At 31.6% G+C, this 22,423-nt stretch overlaps 4 protein-coding genes across 4 annotated transcripts; 3 read left to right on the top strand and 1 right to left on the bottom strand.

The window, feature by feature from the left end:
* Positions 1 to 230: 230 nt before the first annotated feature.
* On the top strand, positions 231 to 3,160 carry LOC107642248 (uncharacterized). The gene is made up of 6 exons (XM_016345538.3): positions 231 to 587; positions 1,500 to 1,608; positions 1,707 to 1,837; positions 1,928 to 2,005; positions 2,160 to 2,306; positions 2,814 to 3,160. Exons 1-6 carry the CDS (start codon positions 306 to 308, stop codon positions 2,916 to 2,918), a joined length of 852 nt encoding a protein of 283 aa, XP_016201024.1. The 5' UTR covers positions 231 to 305; the 3' UTR covers positions 2,919 to 3,160.
* Positions 3,161 to 3,645: 485 nt separating this feature from the next.
* Positions 3,646 to 6,266, bottom strand: LOC107645014 (rhomboid-like protein 19). Its single transcript, XM_016349013.3, has 8 exons — positions 6,104 to 6,266; positions 5,895 to 6,022; positions 5,364 to 5,424; positions 5,078 to 5,244; positions 4,755 to 4,860; positions 4,469 to 4,671; positions 4,226 to 4,363; positions 3,646 to 3,981 (listed from the first exon to the last, which is right to left on the bottom strand). The coding sequence occupies exons 1-8, from the start codon at positions 6,158 to 6,160 to the stop codon at positions 3,891 to 3,893; spliced, it is 951 nt and encodes a 316-aa protein (XP_016204499.1). The 5' UTR covers positions 6,161 to 6,266; the 3' UTR covers positions 3,646 to 3,890.
* Positions 6,267 to 7,282: 1,016 nt separating this feature from the next.
* LHCA1 (chlorophyll a-b binding protein 6) lies at positions 7,283 to 9,700 on the top strand. The gene is made up of 4 exons (XM_088500500.1): positions 7,283 to 7,775; positions 7,864 to 7,966; positions 8,999 to 9,287; positions 9,375 to 9,700. Exons 1-4 carry the CDS (start codon positions 7,585 to 7,587, stop codon positions 9,512 to 9,514), a joined length of 723 nt encoding a protein of 240 aa, XP_088356626.1. The 5' UTR covers positions 7,283 to 7,584; the 3' UTR covers positions 9,515 to 9,700.
* A 989-nt stretch (positions 9,701 to 10,689) lies between these two features.
* On the top strand, positions 10,690 to 13,128 carry OTP80 (Tetratricopeptide repeat (TPR)-like superfamily protein). Its single transcript, XM_088500497.1, has one exon. It carries the CDS (start codon positions 10,773 to 10,775, stop codon positions 12,693 to 12,695), a length of 1,923 nt encoding a protein of 640 aa, XP_088356623.1. The 5' UTR covers positions 10,690 to 10,772; the 3' UTR covers positions 12,696 to 13,128.
* The last annotated feature ends 9,295 nt before the right edge of the window (positions 13,129 to 22,423 follow it).

The raw sequence follows: 22,423 nt of genomic DNA, 5'->3' as shown, positions 1-22,423 counted from the left end.
TATGACACATGTATACGTTTTTTTGGTTGGATTTGTGCCAATTTTATTGTACTTGATTAAAAAAGATTTGTATGCGTCGTTTATTTATTTATTTATTTTTCATTTTTGGAAAAAAGGCTATGACTTAGAGACTTGAGACTTGAGAGATTGGATTGTGTTTGGAAAATGGAAGGTCAATAAAATAGATAATGAAAAAAAAAAAAACAAAAAACAAATAAATAAAAAAATGAGAGTATAAAAAAGGGAGCAAAATAGCACGTAATGTAGAGAATAGAGCAAGGGAAACGGTTTCCGTTGCGGTTGAAATGAAATCAATTAAAACTGAGGCGGAGGCAGCTGACGGAGGAGGAGGAGGGAGCAAGCAGAATGTGAACAAAGCTGGTAGTGGATCATACGGTTATGGCGGTTACTTAGAGACCAGCAAAGCTGAGAGAGCCATGTGGCTTATGAAGTGCCCTCCTCTCGTTTCCCGTTGCCTCGGCGCCTCTCCCTCCTCCGACCCCTCCCGCCCCGTCGCCAAGGTCATCGTCTCCATCGATCCCCTCAACAACTCCGACAACTCCTCCTCCGATGACTCTCCTCCCCAGGTACATTCCCATTCCCTCGCACATCACATTGCTCAATGCCTCAAATCCATCTTCATATCTTTCCACCAACAAAGTAACAACGTTAAACAAAAATCCTGTTCAGTTATTTTCTTAAACCCTAGCGAATTATGATTAACACGGCTTCAGTAAAAAATAAAAATGTCATTTTTTTTGGTTAATTCTAGATTCATTGTTTAGTGTAGACAGCTTTCGTTGCTTCATGTTGAGGAAATGCCATGCCATGGCCTGATTCCTTGATTTCTATGCATTACAATGCTGCTGTTGCGGTTGGTAGCAATTCAAGAACCAGTTCTCACCTCTCAGCAACATAAATTGTTGATATCAATGAATTTTAAGTTGATAGCAATGCAATATTAATTTATTTTGTGATTATTCACCGGCTGGAGTTAATATCAGCCAGCTATCTCTGGATCTCGCAACTTATATAGTTATGGAGCGGTTGAGCAATTAAAAAATCTGATCCTCTGGATGTTTCTTGAATCTAATTTAAAAGATTAAACTTCTGCTTAATTGAGTAGATAAGTGGGGCTGCGAATGAAATTAACTTTTTACTTCATTGCTTTAACAAACACGATATGAAGGTTAAAATCAAATGTAACTAGCTTTCTCTTTGAATTATAACTTTGGTTGATGGCCTAAATATTTTTTTGTCATCCTCTGGTTTCTGCCTTACCACTTTCTATATACTTGACCTAGAAAAACCTACATATGTTCCCCTTTTTCTGCTTAATTTCTTGTATTGCTTTAGAATTTGTTTTTTATTTCTATTTAGGAATGGGATATGTTTTGTATCATATGTAAGAAAATATTTTGATTGTTATTGTTAGTGACACTTCTCTCTGTAATTTTTCTTTTTTCTCTTTAAATTGATTGTTTAGTTAAAATCCTCAGTTTACTATGGAGTTGGCTGCGACCGAAGCTGGGAATATACCCAGATGTTTTGCTATGGATATGTCTAAAGACTTCATTCCTATGTCTGTCTTCTCGGACACGCCGCAAGGTAAATATTTGTCATTGTTTGACTTGATAGAACTTACATGTGATGGTAACTAAGCTGTTAGCTCATATCTTTCTGTGACATAATGTTGCTGGTTGTAGGAAAAATATGTGTGGAGGGAAAGATACTGAACAAATTTGACATGAGACCCCACAAGCAAAGCATGGAACTTTATGGGAAAATATGCCGTGAGAGGACACAGAAGTACATGGTCAAAACTAGACAGATACAGGTTTATTGTGGCTCTCATTCTCATAATATTGATGTAGTGTTTTGAGCAACTTTCATTTGCCTCAGGTTTCTTAACTATTCTATTTTTCAGGTTATTGACAATGATAGTGGGGCTCATATGAGACCGATGCCTGGACTATTCACCTTTTCATCATCTTCTGGACCCGTTGTAAGTTCCTCATGCAAAATCTAAATCCGAATTACCATGCAAAGTGAGAGGAATCCGGGGATGAGGAGTTGGAGTTGAGGAATTTATATAACTAGCCATGTGCGGTTTGATATATTTCTTTTTGTTCATCTCTGAAGTTTCTATATTGAATTAGGAAAAGAAGAAAGCTCCAGCTAAAGCAACAGAAACGAAGAGAACAAGAAGGGACCGTGGAGAGATGGAAGAAATTGTGTTTAAGCTGTTTGAACGGCAGCCAAATTGGAGTTTAAGAAATCTCATACAAGAAACCGACCAACCTGAAGTATGTGCTTTGACTAATATCTTTCTCTTAATATCCAGCTTTAGTCTATTGGATATTACTTTATGATAATCTTAGGGAGCAATCATCGGAAACATAGTCATAAACTCCTACCATGAGGAATTTGTTGCTTCTAGTGGTTATGCATGTACACTAGATGCCCAATACGTATGCAATTGGACGACTTAAATGTGCCAGGTAGATTTCATTAGTTCGAAGAAATTGTATATATCATGCTGAGAAATTCTGAGAGATTAGTACTGTATCATTAATTGTTGAGATCTTATTCTGTGCTGTTGCCTATCTAGTGAGCAAAGACTCTGGTGTTATTGCTGTTGTTATGTAATCTTACTCTGTTCAATTGGTAGATATCTCACGATTACACATGGATATGAAAAAATTCACCATTATCTCTCCACCTGACATTTATTTATTTATTTTAAGCAAGATATATAGTTTCAGTAGTGCCTTATATAACTGATGTGTTGGATCTAACACTTTTTTCTGCAGCAATTTCTGAAAGATATACTTAAAGATCTGTGTGTCTACAATAACAAAGGAACTAATCAAGGCACTTATGAACTGAAGCCAGAATACAGAAAAGCTGGGGATTAAGCAACCTTATGTTATGCTTATCTATTTGTTAACTCTCTTCAACCAAATATAGGTTACTCATTCCCGTTTGTTCATTCATTTTGGAGTTGCAAAATGGAGCCGGTGTGCTTCTTGTTTGTGCAATTTTTTTAAACATGAATTGTCTTTCAGTGAACTATCATAAGGTTTGAGATTTGAGTATATCCTTATAAATGTTTTCTTTCTCTTCTTTATGAATTATGTGCTACAATTTGCAATCTTAACTCTGGTCTAGAATATGCTATTTTCTGTCCACTAAAGCAACATTTACATTCTTTAGGTACATTATTTAGGTAGAAACACAAATAAAATTTTATTGCGTTGTGTTCATGACTGTGAGACTTAACATTGCAATCTTTTCGGTAAGGACTGTACTTGGTTATACAAGTTTTGGGTTCTAATCTTAATTATGAAGCTGTGTTATAACTTAAGAGATCATTTTCTTCCAAGCAACTCTACTTTCTCAGAGAACTGGATTGCGTGGTTGTTTTGATTAAAATATAGATGCAAATTTTCTTTTACACATTATAAATTTTCACGAATCAGCGGGATGAAATATTTTCCAAAATCCATGTAAAAACAATCTTTTCGATACACGATTGATTTATTTTTCAAATAAATTATACCTAATACTCCAGGTTACCGGTAACAAAACAACGAAGGAGAGCAAAAACCTGGATGCATTAGAAAGTTACTATTGATATGGGTATAACAAATACAACAAATCTTTTTATTCTATATCTTGGTTAAGTACATATGTGAGTCGGTTATATTTATCCGACAGAAGAAAGAAAAAAACTTTAGATTCACAAATATCATTGTCCAACGGAAAATGCACATAAAAATGCTACTTGACCTAGACAAAAATTTTGTAACTAATGTACCCCTCCGAAAATGTCACTTGTAATAGTTTCATATTGACTGAACCGATCCCAATGTACAAAAGCTGAGGAATTATACATTTTCTGCAGCATCTCTCTTTTGTGACTCTCCAGCAATGCGCGCAGCAGCCAACCTCTCTTCCAGTGCTCGGGCTCCTCTTTCTCTGCAACAACAGGATCAGTTAGAAGGGAATGTTTAAGAAGAACTATTACTAAACAAGGTAAATATACGAATGATTTAGTTGAAGAAACCAATAAAACTGGCAAAAGTGAAAAATAACTGATGAGGACCTCCTCATGTTCATTGTTTATTTATTTTATTGTTTTCCAACATGTCTCACAGAAGCAATTTCTATTTGGCAACATCACTGATCTGATTATAACTAAATTGCAGCAGAGTGAAAATACCGTCTCCTAGTAGCTTCGAATGAGTCAGAACCTGGCAAAGACTCACTATCCTGGGTGTAAGCTTGAGCATTGTTCAAAGCATCGGATCTTCCACAGAGCATTCGATGAAATATTGATGCAATAGGGTCTATGATTGGTCTACAAGGCAGCATCCAGAAAAAATATATTATTGACATCTACAAAGATTACAGGAGCCTATAATGAATCATTAATTTTTTGTTACAACCTATGATCAGAGTTTACCTTAAAAATCCAGGGAAAAATGAGGAGAATGAAAAATCCTCACTTGGGTCACCTCTAATTTTTGTCTCTAGTTTGCTCTGCCAGTATCTAAGGTAAATCCAGCTTATATATGTCCCAGACACTATGGTTGGAAGATACTCTGCAGCCTCTTCTGTCCAGAAGGTGATGGCGATGGAAAGCAATAAAGTGATAGACGGCAACCACTGAAGAGACATGGAAGTGGCAACATAAACCTATCGTTGCGGGAAAGTAACAACTTCGAAGCAATAGCGGAATAGTATCAAACCTTCGCTTTTATCTTGATGAGAGGAAGCTCTTGATCTGGTATAATTTGCTTAACGCCAACCAAGAAACCAGATATAACTCCATGAAATCCCGATAGGGGAGTGTAACTAGAAAATTCCAAAAGAACATAAGTGGATCAAAACAACAAGTACATGGTGGAAATGGAAAGTAGAGTATATGTTAAGATTTGACAAATAACAGAAAACAAGTAATTCAAAATGATGAGGCAGGCAAAAAATAATTAGAAGTAAAAATGAGACAGGAAGTAGCATGAGCAACATGCAGAAAATATCATCTAAGATGATAATATTAATATGTGCTTACAGGTAACTCTCCTTTGTTGAAATGTAGTATAAGGCAATAGCGGTGACAAATACACACATCGAAGTTAGAAAGTTAACCACGAAGATGAACTTCAAGAATTCTCTGGAACCCCATATTGGTTCAAGTAGCTTTCCAATAAACAGAAGACTTATTGTGCTGATCACCACCTATAAAATTGTGCAACCAATGTCAATTGCTGAGTTTTATTCAAAACAACATATGCAACTCTGGAATTATAATGTTCTATAGCACACAAACTTAAGCCTGAAAAACAGTAAGAGCATACCCCATATACAGATTGCTCGACATAACCAGCTGTAATGAGATTCCAGGCGAACGGAATCGTCCTGCAAAATGAATGCAACAGCAAAATAACTTCCCAGAGTTAAAAAATTTAAAATAAATAAACCGGATGCAGGCTATGAATAGCCCTTGTATGAAAGCTAGAAGCAAAGGCTGAGTTATGAAAAGAATTTACTGAATACTGCAAAGAAATGGTTTCACACTAGAGCAAGAACAGGCACAAGCACAGGACTCAAAAATGCTTAAGCTGTGAAACCTTACTAATCTAAGATTAGGTTTCCTTTCAATCTTAAACTAAGGGAGCTCAAGTCACCCGCATCGTCATGGTCATCATCATGATCAAACGAGTTTTACAACTTAAAGTCCCTAAATCAAGTCTACGATTACAATTGAACTTTACCTAAGCTCCTGAGTTTGATTACCTTGATAATCATGTCTTAAATTAACCGACTATTCCCTAAAATAAAACGATGAATTGGAGGAGCATTAGTAAAAGAGAAAAATGGAGGGAAACCTGGCGGGAACGAGAGCGAGGTAGGTAAGAGAAGAAGGGAAGAGGTAAACGAGAATGTGAGCGGCAACAAGAACCACTCCAAGGCCCTTACACAGCTTCGTGAATCCACCTGACAACAGCCCCGTTCCCTGTCATAACAAGAACAAAATCCGTTACAAAATTTGGAGATCTGGCAATACGATCATAGAGAGATAGAGAGAGATGCATACCGGTGAAGATGCTGAAGATGAAGATGAAGGTGCAAGTGGAATCGCTGACGTGCTCATCGACTCCGATTTCGATTTCAATTTCGATTTCGAGATAGGTGATGAATCAAGTGAGGTATGCTACGTGCAATTAGAATTCAGAGTTAGAGTGGCACTTCTAAACTAATTCAACTATTCAAGATTCAAGAAAGAAGAAATCATTTGCTTGTTCAGAAAAAATATTTTTGGGTAGGGTTCAGGCCCACATACGGGCCCAAACCACTTGGAAAACGGAGTTGGTATACTGCTTGTTCAGAAATTATTGGACAGTGGACACAAATAAAACCCTCCCAAGTGCAAGTATCCTTGGCCCAATATAAAGCCCATATGAGAGAGACCACCAAAAACATTAGGAAAACAAAAATATTATGTACAATTGTACATATTAAAAAATAAAAATTTACCTACCAATTTAATTACAATCCCACTACGTTAAGACACCAAAAAAAAAAATCTCACTACGTTATTAACAGCATTTTTGTAAACTTCTGCCAACTCTTATTTATAATTGTGTTTAATGGAAGTGTTTTTGTGGATGTGTCTAATAAAAATATCTTTTTTATAGTTGTGTTTAATAGAAGTGTCTTTATAGATATATTTTCTGGATGTGTCTCTTTATATATATGTTTAAAATATAATAATTAATTATTATTGGCAATAAATTAGCAGATAATATGTTGGTACCCTATACTTTTCCATTTAATTATTATACATTTCTATACAAATACATATAGTATTTCATAAATTTCCAACGTGTATTTATATTAATTTTATTTCTAGAGCTAGACACCAAAAAATATATATATTTTAATGTATTGTTATTTTTTGTATACATATATTATATAATAATAATATGGTAATTGGGAAATAAAAAGCACATTGCATGATAATAAGAATTTACATGCATTATCGTTTCGGGTAATAACATTACTCTACACACCACATATATGAGCTTTTCGCACGCATTATAGTTTTTAGATAAATACGTTATGTTAAAAATATCATATGTGAAGTGATAATAACAAAATAACTTATTTAAGCCAATGAGTTATAGTTCAAATGATATAATCTCCCCATACTCAATTAAGAAGTTACAGGTTCGAGTCTCCTATCTTTAGTAAAAAAAAAAAAACTTTGTTTAAGTTAGCGGGTTTTTACAGAGAGCATGTAGTTCTGATTCCACAAAAAATGGATCGATCGAGTTAGATTTTTGAGAATCTAAGAAGTTATGTGCACCACACAGAAAGAGAGAGATATCCACAAGGGACAAAGTGGATGGACAAATATCTACGTGGACCAATGACATGTCTGAAGTTACCATGATTATCCAATAGAAAGCAACTTTTGGATTCGCCTATATCCACACCAGTCTCCCTATATTCTTGAGGCTTCAACTTACTTACAAGCTGCCATTTCCTTGATTGACTATTTTTGAGTGAGAGAGAATGGCGTCTAACACACTGATGAGTTCTACTATATCAGCTTTCCCGTCTCTTCTTTCTTCCTCAAAGTCAAGATTTGCCACTTCAATTCCAATCTCATGCTTTGGAAGCAATGTGTCTTCTCGCTTCTCCATGACTGCTGACTGGATGCCAGGCCAGCCTAGACCCCCTTACCTTGACGGTTCAGCTCCAGGGTATATACACATTCATTGATTCCACAATTCAGGTTTCGTCATATACATTCATGGTTCTAATTCCTGAGTTTGATGTGGTGTGTTTCAGTGACTTTGGATTTGACCCTCTTCGTCTTGGAGCAGTACCAGAGAATCTTGAGAGATTCAAGGAGTCAGAACTTATCCACTGCAGATGGGCTATGCTTGCTGTTGTAAGTCTCTCTTACTCTTAATCTTCCTTTCCCCTCTTTGTGATCTCTGTTATATAACCTTATAGAAGGGTTAGGCTGTGAGAACAGTAAGAAACAAGGACAAATATAAAAATAAAAGAAATTTAGAGAATAAACTATAATCTAAGTCAACTCAAGCCTACTCTTTGTATTTCTAGTTTTGAAATTCGACAAATTAGGATAGTGGGGTTATTTTTTCTTTTTTATAATAGACCTCCTGTTTTTTAATTAGTTGGTTCTAGTTGATTACATTCTTAGTTGATTATACTCTTAGTTGATTACACTCTTAGTTGGTTCTCTAGTGAAATAGGATAAAAAATAAATGTTTGGATGTGTTTGATTTTGTGTTAGAAGGAAGAGAAGGACGTTTGAGTGCATTGAACGCATGCATTCTGATCTCTTTTTGTTTGGATGTTTTTTTTTTAAATGCCAACGTGATTTTACGGACGTGCGTTTATAAGAAGTTAGAAATTGTAGCTTCCACGTTTAGATAATCACGTTAGGATTGAATTTATTTTGTTTTATCAATTCTACCTTTTACTTCTTTGCTTATAGTCCTTTTAGTATTCAAATATTTTAAATATATAATTATATTTTTTTATTAAATTTTTACTTTTGATTTTGTTTAAAATATCTAAATTAAAATGATAGAATAATATAAAAAATTTATTTAACTTGATGTCTATTTTAATAATTTTTTATCTAAAAGTAATTTTGAGTAGTATAATCCAAACAATATTTATTTTATTATAATCCATTTTTATATAAAGATTACCAAACATAAATCACTTTAACATAAACTTACTTTTCATCAAAATCAATTTTATGCAAACTCTCGTTTACAAACTGAAATCCAAACACACACAAAGTGTTTATATTGACAGAAAATTTATGTCTCTATACATAATATCTCTATTTATTTATGGCTTATCTGTCATAATTTTGTGGATCGTATCTCAGTACATGTAAACAAACGCAGCCTACAAGACCTTGAATTTTTGTTGTGTTTTGCAGCCAGGTATCTTGGTACCAGAGGCATTGGGCTTAGGAAATTGGGTGCAAGCTCAGGAATGGGCTGCGAAGCCCGGAGGGCAAGCAACCTACCTCGGAAACCCTGTTCCATGGGGCACCCTTCCCACAATTTTGGTGATTGAATTCCTTTCTATTGCCTTTGTGGAGCATCAAAGAAGCATGGAGAAAGACCCCGAGAAGAAGAAATACCCTGGTGGTGCCTTTGATCCTCTGGGATACTCTAAGGATCCTAAGAAGTTCCACGAATACAAAATCAAAGAAATCAAGAATGGTAACAACTTGATAACATTCTGTATTTTTTTCTTTGCTTGATGAATTGTAAACTGAGACAACTTTGTTTCCTGTTGGATATTTTTAGGACGTCTTGCTTTGTTGGCTTTTGTGGGATTCTGTGTGCAACAATCAGCATACCCTGGCACTGGACCATTGGAGAACTTGGCCACTCACTTGGCTGATCCATGGCACAACAACATTGGAAATATCATCATTCCCTTTTGAATTCAAAGATTTCTCTGCTCTTTTGTGCTGTACTTGTAATTAGAATTTAATTTGATATGATATGATATGTTTCAGAAGTCACAACTCATACTTCGTGATGAAACTTTTAAGCTCAAAGAGAATGATAATCAAATAAAAAGAAGCGAGAGATGGTGATAATTGACAACATATGAATCAAGTTAAAATGTGTGTATAACTGTACCCTTCCTTTTCTGTTGTAAAGTCTCAATATTTTCACCAAGCATCACCATCATCATCCTCATCTAAACGGTGATACTTTCAAACAAAGCTATCATAAATCTTCTTTGTTATTTGAGTCTAGTTGGAAACAGAATCTAAGGTTAACTAAGATCAAAGATTGCACAAGCAATGAAGAAATGAGATGTCAGATGTATGATCCATTCTGTTTTCAAACTAACTAATAGCAAACTTCTTTAACTAACTTGATTAAGGCCCAGTTTGGGTAACCAACTTAATTAAGCTCCTTTTGATAAAATAACTTAAACAATAAATGACTCTGTTAAATTGAACTTATAAATAAGTTATTTTGTGTTTGGATTTTTAACTGTAAAAGTACTTGTTTTATAGAAATGTGATGGAAAGTAGAAGTATTATGAGAGAAGTCATTTTTTTTTAACTTCTCTATAGGCTCCTAAATAGCTTCTTAGAAAGTTGCAATTTAGTTTTGAAAATTGCATCAGACATTAACATAAGTTAAAAGTTAAAAAAAGTTACTTCTAGAGTTTCCAAACGGACCTAAATAATAACTCTTAATAAGTAATAATGATATGAGTACAAAGTCATGTATAACAGCCGAAAAATAGAAATTAAAATGTGAAACAATTTAAAAAGAATGTAACCATATTAATCTTAATTCGACACGGGTTGAATATATCATCTTAAAATAATTCAAAATATACAAAAAAATTAGCTGCTAAATTATCTATTATGTAATTGTGTATATATATAGGAAAAGTCTAGGGGCCAGCAATTTTATTGTATTTTGACATGTAACCAGTATAGAAAGGTGAGCCATTGGATGAAATCTCACACCAATCTCACACCATCAAATCATCATTGATGGCTAGTTGATGGCTACCAATCACAAATGTTGTTGGCCCCTAGCATTGCTCATATATATACATTTATTATTTCACACAATTTTTTATATTTCGGATTCCACTATATATTTAAGCAAGTGGTTATGCATTTTCACATTTTCAGTTTAAACTAACCAAAGCCAAAGAGAGAAAAGGAAATGAGTATTTTGGTTTTGCCAAGTGTAACCACAAACCTATATAACTCATCAAATTCATACACACATTCTAAGGCCAAAACCAACAACGACCAAAACATTCGTAGAGACACAGACATCATCACACTCTTGCAACAGAACCGTAAAAACCTCAAACATGTCGAATCCATACACGGCAGAGCCATAAAGAAAGGAACAGAACAAGACCCTTTTGTTGTCTTCGAGCTTCTTCGGCTCTACTGCAAGCTCAACTCCATTGACCATGCCACCAAGCTCTTTCACAGCACTCACAATCCAAATGTGTACCTTTACACTTCCCTCATTGATGGGTTTGTCTCCTTTGGATCTTACTCTGCTGCCATTGGCTTGTATGGCCAAATGGGACACAACAATGTTTTGCCTGATAGCTACGTTGTTACTTCGGTGTTGAAAGCCTGCGTGCTTCAACGTGCTCTGAGATGTGGCAGGGAGGTCCATGGCCAGGTTTTGAAATCTGGATTGGGTTTGGATAGGTCCATAGTGTTGAAGCTTATTGAGTTATATGGGAAATGTGGCGAGGTGGAAGATGCTCGGAAGGTGTTTGATAAAATACCTGAAAGAGATGTTGTTGCGCGTACTGTCATGATGGCTTCATATTTCGATCATGGCATGGTTGAGGAGGCGATTGAGGTGTTCAATGGACTCAAGACTCAGGATACTGTTTGTTGGACTGCTATGATAGATGGGTTGGTGAGGAATGGGGAATTGAATAGGGGTTTGGAGATGTTTAGAGAAATGCAAGTGAAGGGCGTGGAGCCTAATGAAGTTACCTTTGTTTGTGTCTTGTCTGCGTGTTCGCAGTTGGGAGCCTTGGAGCTCGGCCGTTGGATTCACATGTACATGCACAAGTGCAATGTCAAGTTTAATCAGATTGTTGTTGGAGCACTGATCAACATGTACTCAAGGTGTGGTGATATTGATGAGGCACAATTATTGTTTGATGACATGAAAGTGAAAGATGTTTCAAGTTACAATTCCATGATCTGTGGATTGGCTTTGCATGGGATGAGCATTGAAGCGATCGAGTTGTTTAGGGAAATGCTTAAGCAGGGGCTTAGGCCCAACAGTATTACCTTTGTTGGCGTCTTGAATGCTTGCAGCCATGGTGGGTTGGTTGAGTTAGGATTTGAGATATTTCAATCAATGGAAACACTTCATGGGATCAAACCGCACATAGAACATCATGGATGCATGGTTGACATTCTTGGTAGGGTAGGTAGGCTTGAAGAGGCCTACAACTTCATTGAGAGAATGGGAGCACAACATGTTGATGATAAGATGCTCTGTGCTTTATTAAGCTCTTGTAAAATCCATAGAAACAGTGAGGTAGGAGAACAGGTTGCAAAACGTTTGAGTGAATGTTCTAAGATGGACTCTGGATCCTACATCATGCTGTCAAATTTCTATGCTTCATTGGGAAGATGGAACTTTGCTGCAGAATTTAGAGAAAAGATGGAAAAGGGAGGAATCTTGAAGGAACCAGGTTGTAGTTCCATTGAAGTTAATAATGTAATACATGAATTCCTCTCAGGGGATCTTAAACACCATGAGAGGAGAAGTATCTACCAAAAATTAGAGGAATTGAACTATTTGACAAAGTTGGAGGGTTATTCACCAGCAACAGAGGTGGCTTTACATGATATTGATGATAAGGAGAAGGAATTGGCTCTTGCAGTACATAGTGAGAGGCTTGCAATAAGCTATGGATTGATCTCAACTGAACCTCACACAACCTTGAGAGTTGTGAAAAATTTAAGGATCTGTGATGATTGCCATGCCATGATCAAGCTCATAGCGAAAATTACTAGCCGGAAAATCGTGGTTAGAGATCGCAATAGATTCCACCATTTTGAAAATGGACATTGTTCTTGTAAGGATTATTGGTGAGGGATGTTGATGTTACACATAGCACTTGCTAAACACACTGGAACATGTCTTCCAATTATGGTGAAAGAGAATTGAAGTTAGAGTCAAACCAAGAAAGAAACTAAGGATATGTTAATAGAATCAAGCGAGAATTCTTGGGAGGACAAGGTAGGATTCCTTTTCTTCCTTCAATTTCAATTTTAAGTATAAACTTGTGCCTTGTTTTGTTTGGCTCGGTTTGGTTTGTGTTTTTTGCATGCATGCATGCCAGAACTTTAATGTAATTAATAAGATGGTGAAATTTATACACGTAAAAGATTGTGAAAGTGAGTAATCACATAATTATTGTCTGTGAACAATGTACGAACGCAAATAATTTTAACTTTTTTGTTGTAGTGATGTAATAGCTTATAGCTATCTACCTCAATCACAATTTTGTCTTGCTTTCTGTTATCTGCACACATGAACATAGAGTAAGAGCATATTAGGACTCTATTATGTTATTTTCTTGGCCCACTTAACACATGGGATGTTAAATTGACTAGTTGTTCTATACTTGCATCCACACTAATAAAATAATAATAATCTCACCTCATATAATTAATAATCTATTATTATTATTATTATTATTATTATTATTATTATTATTATTATTATTATTATTCACTCAAATGATCTTATTCTTATGAGTGGCTCTTTGATCTTTGATTTTATTAAACTTGATAATTTTATTTTATATTATTTTCTTGTGAATTTCTAGTGCAAATTAAAGCGCTCACCCAATAAAATAGAATAAAATGAATGCTTCTAAGTTTTAACTAGAGTATGCATTAAATTTGAAGCTTCATGACAATCAAAATCAAAGAATATAAGTCAATTCATACTTTTTTTTTTTTAAGTAAAAAAAATCATAGAATCTCCAATCCAAATGGAGAATACTCATGAGGATGAAAGAAACACTCAAATTAAAACTATCACAACTATACACGATTCAATTCTATGATATAAATTTATGTAGCTTACCAACTCTCATTTTCTAATTTTATGACTATACAACAGATAATCATTTTTTTTATTATTAAACAACTGTCTATATTTTTTTTAATTTTTACTTATTATTACTCTAGTTCAACACTAATTTTCATGTTTGATTTAGTAATAAAAGAGTCATTAGTTGTTCGATAAGAAAACACAAATTTTCTCTTTAGCTATATATTCAATAATTAATTCTTTTATGGTTAATATTACTAATAAAATGAAATGTAATAATAATAATAATGAATAATACCGAAGGAAGTATTAGTAAACATAAATATTATAGTATATTTTTTAGAATATTATTATTATTATTAGGTTTAATTACTCTATTAGTTCCTATAATTTTACGAAATTTTTAATTAGATTCCTATACTTTTTTTTTTAATTGAATTTTTACATTTTTTTTTATTTGAGTCTATGTACTAAATTTTTTTTTAGTTGGGTCTTTGTACAATTAAGTTAATTACTATAAAGAGAAATTTAATTAAAAAAAATTTAATGCAAGAATTCAATTAAAAAAAAAAAAATTATAAGAACTAATAGAATAATTAAACCTTATTATTACTATTTTGTTTTTTCTTTTTTGGAATGATAGAAGAGATTTCATGAGCTTGCTAGCCTAGGTAGGGATAATAATGGAGCATATGAAAAAACAGAATAATTTGTACAGCTGTAACATTCACAGAGAGAGAATAAAGTTGTTATAAACAAATGAAACAAATGTTACTTACATTATTACATGTAAACATTCGTATGTATCTATATTTACAGTTGACAAATTAAAGAAACCTGCCATACAGCATTGCATCCACCACATACGTTATTAGGGTTTTTTAGGCAGAAGGAAAAAACAATAATAATAATATATTAATAAAAAAACAAACAGGAGAAAAAAAAAGAAAAAAAAAAGCTGAGCTGGCTAATACTACTAATAATAAAATTTAGCTAATATGTATTTTAAAAATACATAATAAATTTATCATTAACAAAATATTTTTTAATTTATAATTTTAATAGGTGTTTTTAGGTACAAAATAAATAAATTCATGATAATATTAATAATAATATTATAACAGTCGATTTCACGTAAAATTAATAGCTGAGCTGTTAGATAATTTAACTGATTTGACTAAATTTTTGTTTAACGTTCTCAACTATCAACTTCACGTGAAATCGACTGCACTGAATTTACACCATATTATAAAACAACAACAACAACAAAGCCTTGTCCCACTAAGTGGGGTCGGCTACATGAATCAAATGACGCCATTGTGCTCTGTCATTTATCATGTCTACAGAGAGACCGTTTACATGTAGATCTCATTTGACCATCCCATGGATGGTCTTCATAGGTCTTCCTCTGCCTTTCGCCCTTTGTCCATCTTCCATCTCATCCACCCTCCTGACTGGATATTTTATTGGTCTTCTTCTCACATGTCCAAACCACCCGAGACGCGATTCAATCATCTTTTTCATAATGGGTGCTACTCCAACTCTCTCGCTTACATCATTACACCATATTATAATGATGTGGAATATATGTAATGCAATGCAATTGAAAGCAAACAGGCTTTCGTTTCCTTGCTTTCTCCTCAAAAGGGGAGCAAAATTAAAGTATTCAGAGAGAGGGAACATGGTGATTGGTGATAATGCCAACACCCAACATCTGTGCTTTCTTTTTTCTAATGGAAAAATATGATGGAAATATATATATATAATTGCATTAATTATTAAAAAAAACACACACACATATTATATGAATAAATGATATGTTTGATGATACCAATGGGGAAAGAGAGAGAGGTACAAGCAGAAGAACACAAGACTGCAGGAACTGAAGCATGCAGGCACAGGCATTAGGCATTAGGCAAATAATAATGGGGGCCAATGCCAATGAAATCTGACACCATGATTCCCACACTTGTTCCTTCCAACACTCTACACGATAAAGCTTCCATCCCCCAACTCTTTTTTTCATTTTTATTCCCTCTTTTCTCTCAATCCCTTTCTTAATCATTTACCATATTCTACCTATACACAATAATTCCCTATCATAACCCTACCTACTTACTTATATTATTCCTCTCTTCTCTTCAGTCTTCACGCTTCAACATCCCATACCCAATAGTCTTCACCTCCTTTTTGACTATTTTTTTATGTCCTTTCTCCTGTTGAAGCATAATGCATTAATTAACATTAATCTATGGTACACGGAGACTAACACGAATATAAGATATGATACGACATAATATAAAATATATTGACACACAAATTTTAAAATTTTATAAGACACGAAGACACGCATATATATAAAATATAAATTAATTTTTTAATATTTTATTTTAATTATATAAAATATTAAAAATATTTTTATTTTAATAAATAATAATATATATTATTTCTAAAATTATTTTAAAAATACATGTTAAAAATAAAGTTGAATATGCAGACACAGTAACTCAGAAAAATGTCCATATTTCATAGGTGTTAATTAAGGGAGTCACTTAAATAAAGACATCTAAAATGTTTTTTTTTAAAGATGTTTTTTATTAATTAAATTTAACACATATAATTGATTAAGTCGTGTTATTTTTGTCAAAATTAAGTTAGACAAATTAATTTAACAAAAAAAATAGTGAATCAAATCTTGAACCGGTCTAAATTAATATTATTTTTTATAGAAAATGACTACAATACTCTTATTATAGAAAATGACTAAAATACTCCTATTCTATATATATTAATTTTAAAATTTCTAAATCCTAACGACAGCTTCTTGAACGCTTAAATGGCTAATTTTTCCATCTATAAACGCAGAAGTGATTTTGGTTACAAAACCACGTTTACAAGAAGCAAGAATTTCTAGCTTCTACGTTGCACTAACTGGCTTTTAGCCATTGACATTTAATATTTATTTTTTTTTACCAACTTTATCCTTTATACATATTATTATATTATTTATAAATTTTTTATTATTTCTCTTTACATGAACTCTTTTTTTCTATTATTTATTATTTATATTTTTTATTAATTTTTTATTTGACATTATATATTTTTATAATGGTAATTTTTGTGCATTATATTTATTATTATTTTTTTATAATATAATTTATTGATCCCATTAAGTAAAATAAATTAAACAAAAAAATTAACCATAAATAATAATAATAGTAAAAAATTATAGCGTACTAAAAAAGAGTACTAAGAATACTAAAAATATATTATATAAAAACATATAAGAAAAAATATAAAAAAATTAAATATATATATAAAAAAATAACATTATAATTTAATGTCATGTCCTTTTTAGTAATTATCTATCTAAAAGTGATTTTAACTAATATTATCTAAACAATATTTATTTTATCAAAATTAATTTTAGTATAGAATTACCAAACATAAATTATGTTGACACAAACTTACTTATACCCAAAATCAATTTTATAAAATCATTTTTGTTCAAACTCCAGTTTGACTAACCACAATCCAAACACACACAGAGAAGTAAACGATTAGAATTTATGATTCTCAAAATTAATGTACACATAATAAGAGTATTTTAGTCATTTTTTATAATAAAGGTATTATAGTTATTTTTTATAAAAAATAATATTAATTTAGACTAATTCAAGATTTGATTCACTATTTTTTCGATCAAATTAATTTGTTTGGCCTAATTTTGACAAAAATAACATAGTTTAATTGATTATATGTGTTAAATTTTAGTTACTAAAAAACATTTAAAAAAAAGACGTTTTAGACGTCTTTATTTGAGTGATTTCCGTTAATTAATTAATTAATGACATAGCTTAGTTTCAAGCTTCTAAATATTATAGTTTAACTAAGCTTAAGCAAGTGTCGGAAGTTTAAATTTTACTTTATGTATATAATAATTTATTGACTAACGATAAATCTTTAGATAGAGCTCGATTAAATTCTTAGTTTGTCAGACGAAAAAATATCGTTAAAAAAAAAAAAACACTAGTCTCTTTTGACCAATGCTATTAGGTGCTCTTGTACATTTCCTTTGCTTGAATTAGCTTTCCTGCTAGGGTTTTATTACATACCCAAAATTTGTTGAATAATTCAAGTTAAATAAAATAAATTATATCTATTTAAATTTATTATTCTGTACTATAAAGATATTTGTAAGAAATTTTTAGTAGCATTCAGCATATTTTTTACTAACCAAATTAAATTTGAGTTGAAGAAGAGGCTACTACTTCAATCAATGTTAAAGCAAGTTTTTGGACTTATCAAGCATTTACAAAACACATATTTATAGGTAAATATAACAGGGAAAACAAGCTAATATTCAAATACAAGATTGATTGGTAAGATTAATTCATATGCTTTCACTTCTGAATGAATATGATAATCTCTTTTGAACTTTAATTAGATAACACTACATTTGAAATTATTATATTTTAAAAATATAATACCGATTGTATTTCTGTTACAAAGTATGACTATTTTCTATGTTATAATACTTAATAACACCTAACTTTATGAGATATCAATATATAATAATTTATCCAAATTAAAGTTATATGTTTCTCCTTTAAATTAGAGTAAACTACTATTTATTTGAATACTACAACTATAACTGTTATATAAAAGATATAAACTGTTATATTCATAAAAAAAATATTAGTTTGACAAAACTACTTAACGAACTATTTATTTTAAGATATGTTGTCAATAATTATACTAACTCAAACTTTTATGAATATAGAATTAATGTATATCTTACATAATTAAAATTGTTAGTGTTATATATATTGCTTCTCTTACACATACATGATACACCCATGCATAATCAGGAAAGTGTTACAAAACTTCAATGTTTTATCCTAGAAACAAAGTATAAGGACCAAATTAGTAATAGTTGATAATTGATTTTGTGATCAAATTTCCTAATTTATTCATCAGCAATGTCATAATAAATTTATTGTCAAAGTGTGATTTTTTTTTTCATTCTATATTTTTTAAGTAGGAAAAAAAACATATGAAAAATATATATAAAAGATGAATCTATTAAATCATAAAGCAGTTAAAGTAATTAATATGATTTATAAATAGCATCTGCTGTATGCTCTTTCTATGATAAACCAAATAATAATAAATAAAAAATATCCAATTAAACCATTGCTTATTTAGTTTAGGAGCTTTTAAAAGGATATAATTTTGATCTTATTCATCACTTATTTATACACTAATAATTATGATTTAAAATACAATAACAGCTACCTCTTGGATGAGTACGGAGAGTACGGGGAGATTATGTCATTTGAGCTATTACTTATTGGCGAGAAATTTGGAAAGATAGAAAACTCGAAGCCACAACCTCTTAATTGAGTACGTGGAGTCTATGCCATTTGAACTATTACTCATTGGCGAGCAGTAGTTGGGTAAACATAAAAAATAAAATAAAGTATACGGAAACATATGATGCCCAACAAGAAAAAGAAAGCACATTATGGTAATATTTATTTGCTTTATCTTGCTTTAGCTTTATTTTTATTTAAAGAAAGTTAAGTGATAGGAATCCATTATCCATGTCCTCCAAGCACTCTAAGACAAATTGAGTTCAGAGATGAGAAAGCAATGTTAGCTTTACGACCTAGAAAAGGAGATTTCAAACACCACAAAAGTTTAGCTTAGGAAATTGAGTGGTTAGTATGTAGCCTTACACACACCACTATTCTCTCTCTCTCTCTCTTCTCCATTACTTTCTTCCTTCCTTCCTTGACTACTTACTATTACTATATGGGGTCTCTCATTCTCTCTATATTTAGACCTTGGCTTCAATTCAGGGCGTCCACAACCCCACATCTTCCTCCGATCCTTTCCCTTTCAAAATCCACTCCATTAATTATTATGCAAAATTAATGGACCTTCTTTAATTCATTTTATTCTATAGTTTTCTTTCTAGGACTCTATATTCTTTTCATTATTATGACCTACATATATACATACATACACCTACCTACTCCCTCAATTAACTAGTTTAATTTTCCCCATCTATACTTTTACAGATCTTGATACTAATCTTCATTAATTCCTCCTTTCACTCCTTCTCTTCCGATCCTCACTCAAGAAGGAAATGAGAAATGATCTACGGTTTGATCATGATCATTATCATGAAATTATATATGCACACATACATTATCGGCATATATTTCATAACTCATCTATCAATGTCATTGCATATAAATATACATGCACATTCTCTAGGTTTAATTTGTTACTTGCTAGCATCCTTAGTAGCAATTTAGTCCTTTAAATTCCATGATTACACATCCATATACACATTGCATGCTTTCATATTCATGCCTCTGTAGGTTTAATTGTTTGATTTTTTTTTTCTTGATCTAGATCACATATGTTTGTGTATGTGCCTGGCTCCCTGTATGCCATTTTTAGAGCCTATTGAAATTTCGATGATCTCTGTAAATGGCGTATGAGGAGCCAAGCACGCATATGTTTCATATACATCTATTATGAAAAATGCTTGGTTAGGTTTATTAGAATTTAATTTTTTATATATATAATGTCTAGTAATTAATATGATTCTCTAATTTCTTATAAGTTGGTTATCATATGTTATATATACATAAAATACATGTAAATTATTTCACATAGCACGGCATTGTCATTTTCAAAGTCCAGGCTGTGTTAACTCTGGAATCAACAAGGTATATGTGCTTATCCTTATTTCGTTTTATTGTTTTTGCATAATAATGCTGACCTAGGAAACAATATATCACTTGTATAACAACATTACTAGGTAAATATTCCCTCATTTTTATTGTTGGAGTTCATATTTATTAGTCTTTATTTTATTTTTCATCTTGTCGACTTTTATATATAGACTATTTCACTGTGCATTGGAAGAGAAAAAAAAATCTTATAATAGATAAGAAACTGTAAAAGAGCATAAGTTCCAACGAAGTAGTATTGTTTGTGAAATTGATCATGATAGTAATAATAAAAAGAGAAAATATAGAATACTATTTTTTAGTTAATTAATATTAGTTAATTTTAGGATTTAGATTTATAATTTAAAAAAATTAATTGATATTAATAAAGAAATTAATTATATAATGTTATTCTTGTAAAAACTAATTACCTCTTCTTTTTTTTAATCCTGTAGTCATGTCATGCTTGTCTACAATAGCATAAAAAGAAGCAATAATGTCATCATATGATACATTGTATTTAGTACGCATTACATATTTAAAGATAAAACCCACAATTTTGTATGATGAGAAGTTAATTAGTCACATGGTAAATGCCAGTTTTGACTTCATTCAAATTACTGCTTCTTCTAATAGGAATAATTTAAACAAGTTGGCAATTGAAGGCATATTTTATTTCTCAGTGATATAAACATAACATTTCCATAAGTTTATATGTTATACATATACATATTGTTCATTAAGATGCATGATTCCTTAATAATTTTAGTTAGCATGTTTATTGAGAGAATTACATTGAAATATATGAAAATAATCGATAGAGTCAACCTACAAAGAATATTTACCTTCCTTACCTTAATATTAACATTATTGAATATAGTTGATAGCCTTAGGAGTTATTTTTGATAGTCTTAAAAATATGGGTATGGAAGCTGTTATTCTATTAGAAATTATTGTCCAGGTCTAATCAAATCATCTTTGAACAATATAAACTAAAGCAGATCATGCTTTCTAGATTCATCTCAATGTTATGTATAAAAGGGCGAAAAAGAGTCAAATAAACTTATGATTTTTGACTTAAATGTGAAAATTTTTGGGAGACGACATACTTAAATTTTATAATTAGATTAAGTGATTAATTAATCAAATTGTGAATGGAATAAAAATACGAGAATGTCTAGGGCCAGCACTTTTATTAAATTTTAGCCAGTATTTAACAAAAAAAACAAAGTGAGTAATCCCACACCCTTGGATGAAATTTCGCACCATTAAAATCACCAATGATAATTAATTGATGGCTACCAATCACAAAATTTACTAGCCCCTATTACTCCTCTAAAAAAAAATATATATATAAGCCAAAGTAGTAAACTAGACTTAACTCAACTCACTCCTACTCTTAATCCTTTTATATTAAATTCTTCACGCTATGATATTTTGCATGCTGGAGTCCCTTCATACCCTGTTCATTCATTCTTTGTCATGCAAAAATGTTCAGCATTAAAATTATGTTTCCGGCATATAACCTAATTCACTTTTCATGGCAACTTTTATGGAGTATATGGAAACATATCATATGAGATCAACATATGATATAAAATAGAACCGATTATAATAAAAATCTAGTTAGGAATTGGACCATTTTTTTTATACAATATTTGAGGCAACAACATAACCAAGTAATTTAATTTGGCATGTAGGAATGTATCTTTAATTCTTTATTTACGTTGAATTATTAAATAATAAATATCCATAATTAAAAAGATAAAAAACATTGTCAATAACGGTATTTGTATATCAAACATTTCAGACACTGATCATATAAATTTGTTATTAATTAATTTTGAATTTAAATTATCTTTTAATTAAGAATAAAGAGAATGGATAGTAGACGACAATGGATTGTAGCGATGGTGAATGGATTATATATATATAAAGCTTATCCGTAAGCGAAACTACAATATTATTTAGGTAATTAATATATACCTAAACGAATTCATTTTTCGAACT

Source organism: Arachis ipaensis, chromosome B9 (genome assembly GCF_059453495.1).
Source record: "Arachis ipaensis isolate K30076 ecotype BB chromosome B9, ASM5945349v1, whole genome shotgun sequence".
NCBI lineage: Eukaryota > Viridiplantae > Streptophyta > Magnoliopsida > Fabales > Fabaceae > Arachis > Arachis ipaensis.
This window is presented reverse-complemented; position numbering and strand designations above follow the sequence as displayed.

Bases quoted from the DNA above. Each gene is read 5' to 3' on its own strand.
- LHCA1 (XM_088500500.1), top strand. From the start codon at position 7,585: ATGGCGTCTAACACACTGATGAGTTCTACTATATCAGCTTTCCCGTCT. The intron at 7,776-7,863 runs GTATATACACAT...GGTGTGTTTCAG, and splicing joins CTTGACGGTTCAGCTCCAGG to TGACTTTGGATTTGACCCTC. The intron at 9,288-9,374 runs GTAACAACTTGA...GGATATTTTTAG, and splicing joins AATCAAAGAAATCAAGAATG to GACGTCTTGCTTTGTTGGCT.
- LOC107642248 (XM_016345538.3), top strand. From the start codon at position 306: ATGAAATCAATTAAAACTGAGGCGGAGGCAGCTGACGGAGGAGGAGGA. The intron at 588-1,499 runs GTACATTCCCAT...TAAAATCCTCAG, and splicing joins CCGATGACTCTCCTCCCCAG to TTTACTATGGAGTTGGCTGC. The intron at 1,838-1,927 runs GTTTATTGTGGC...TCTATTTTTCAG, and splicing joins TCAAAACTAGACAGATACAG to GTTATTGACAATGATAGTGG.
- LOC107645014 (XM_016349013.3), bottom strand. From the start codon at position 6,160: ATGAGCACGTCAGCGATTCCACTTGCACCTTCATCTTCATCTTCAGCA. The intron at 4,672-4,754 runs GTTTGATACTAT...ATGTCTCTTCAG, and splicing joins TCATCAAGATAAAAGCGAAG to TGGTTGCCGTCTATCACTTT. The intron at 3,982-4,225 runs GTATTTTCACTC...CTGTTGTTGCAG, and splicing joins TTCGAAGCTACTAGGAGACG to AGAAAGAGGAGCCCGAGCAC.
- OTP80 (XM_088500497.1), top strand. From the start codon at position 10,773: ATGAGTATTTTGGTTTTGCCAAGTGTAACCACAAACCTATATAACTCA.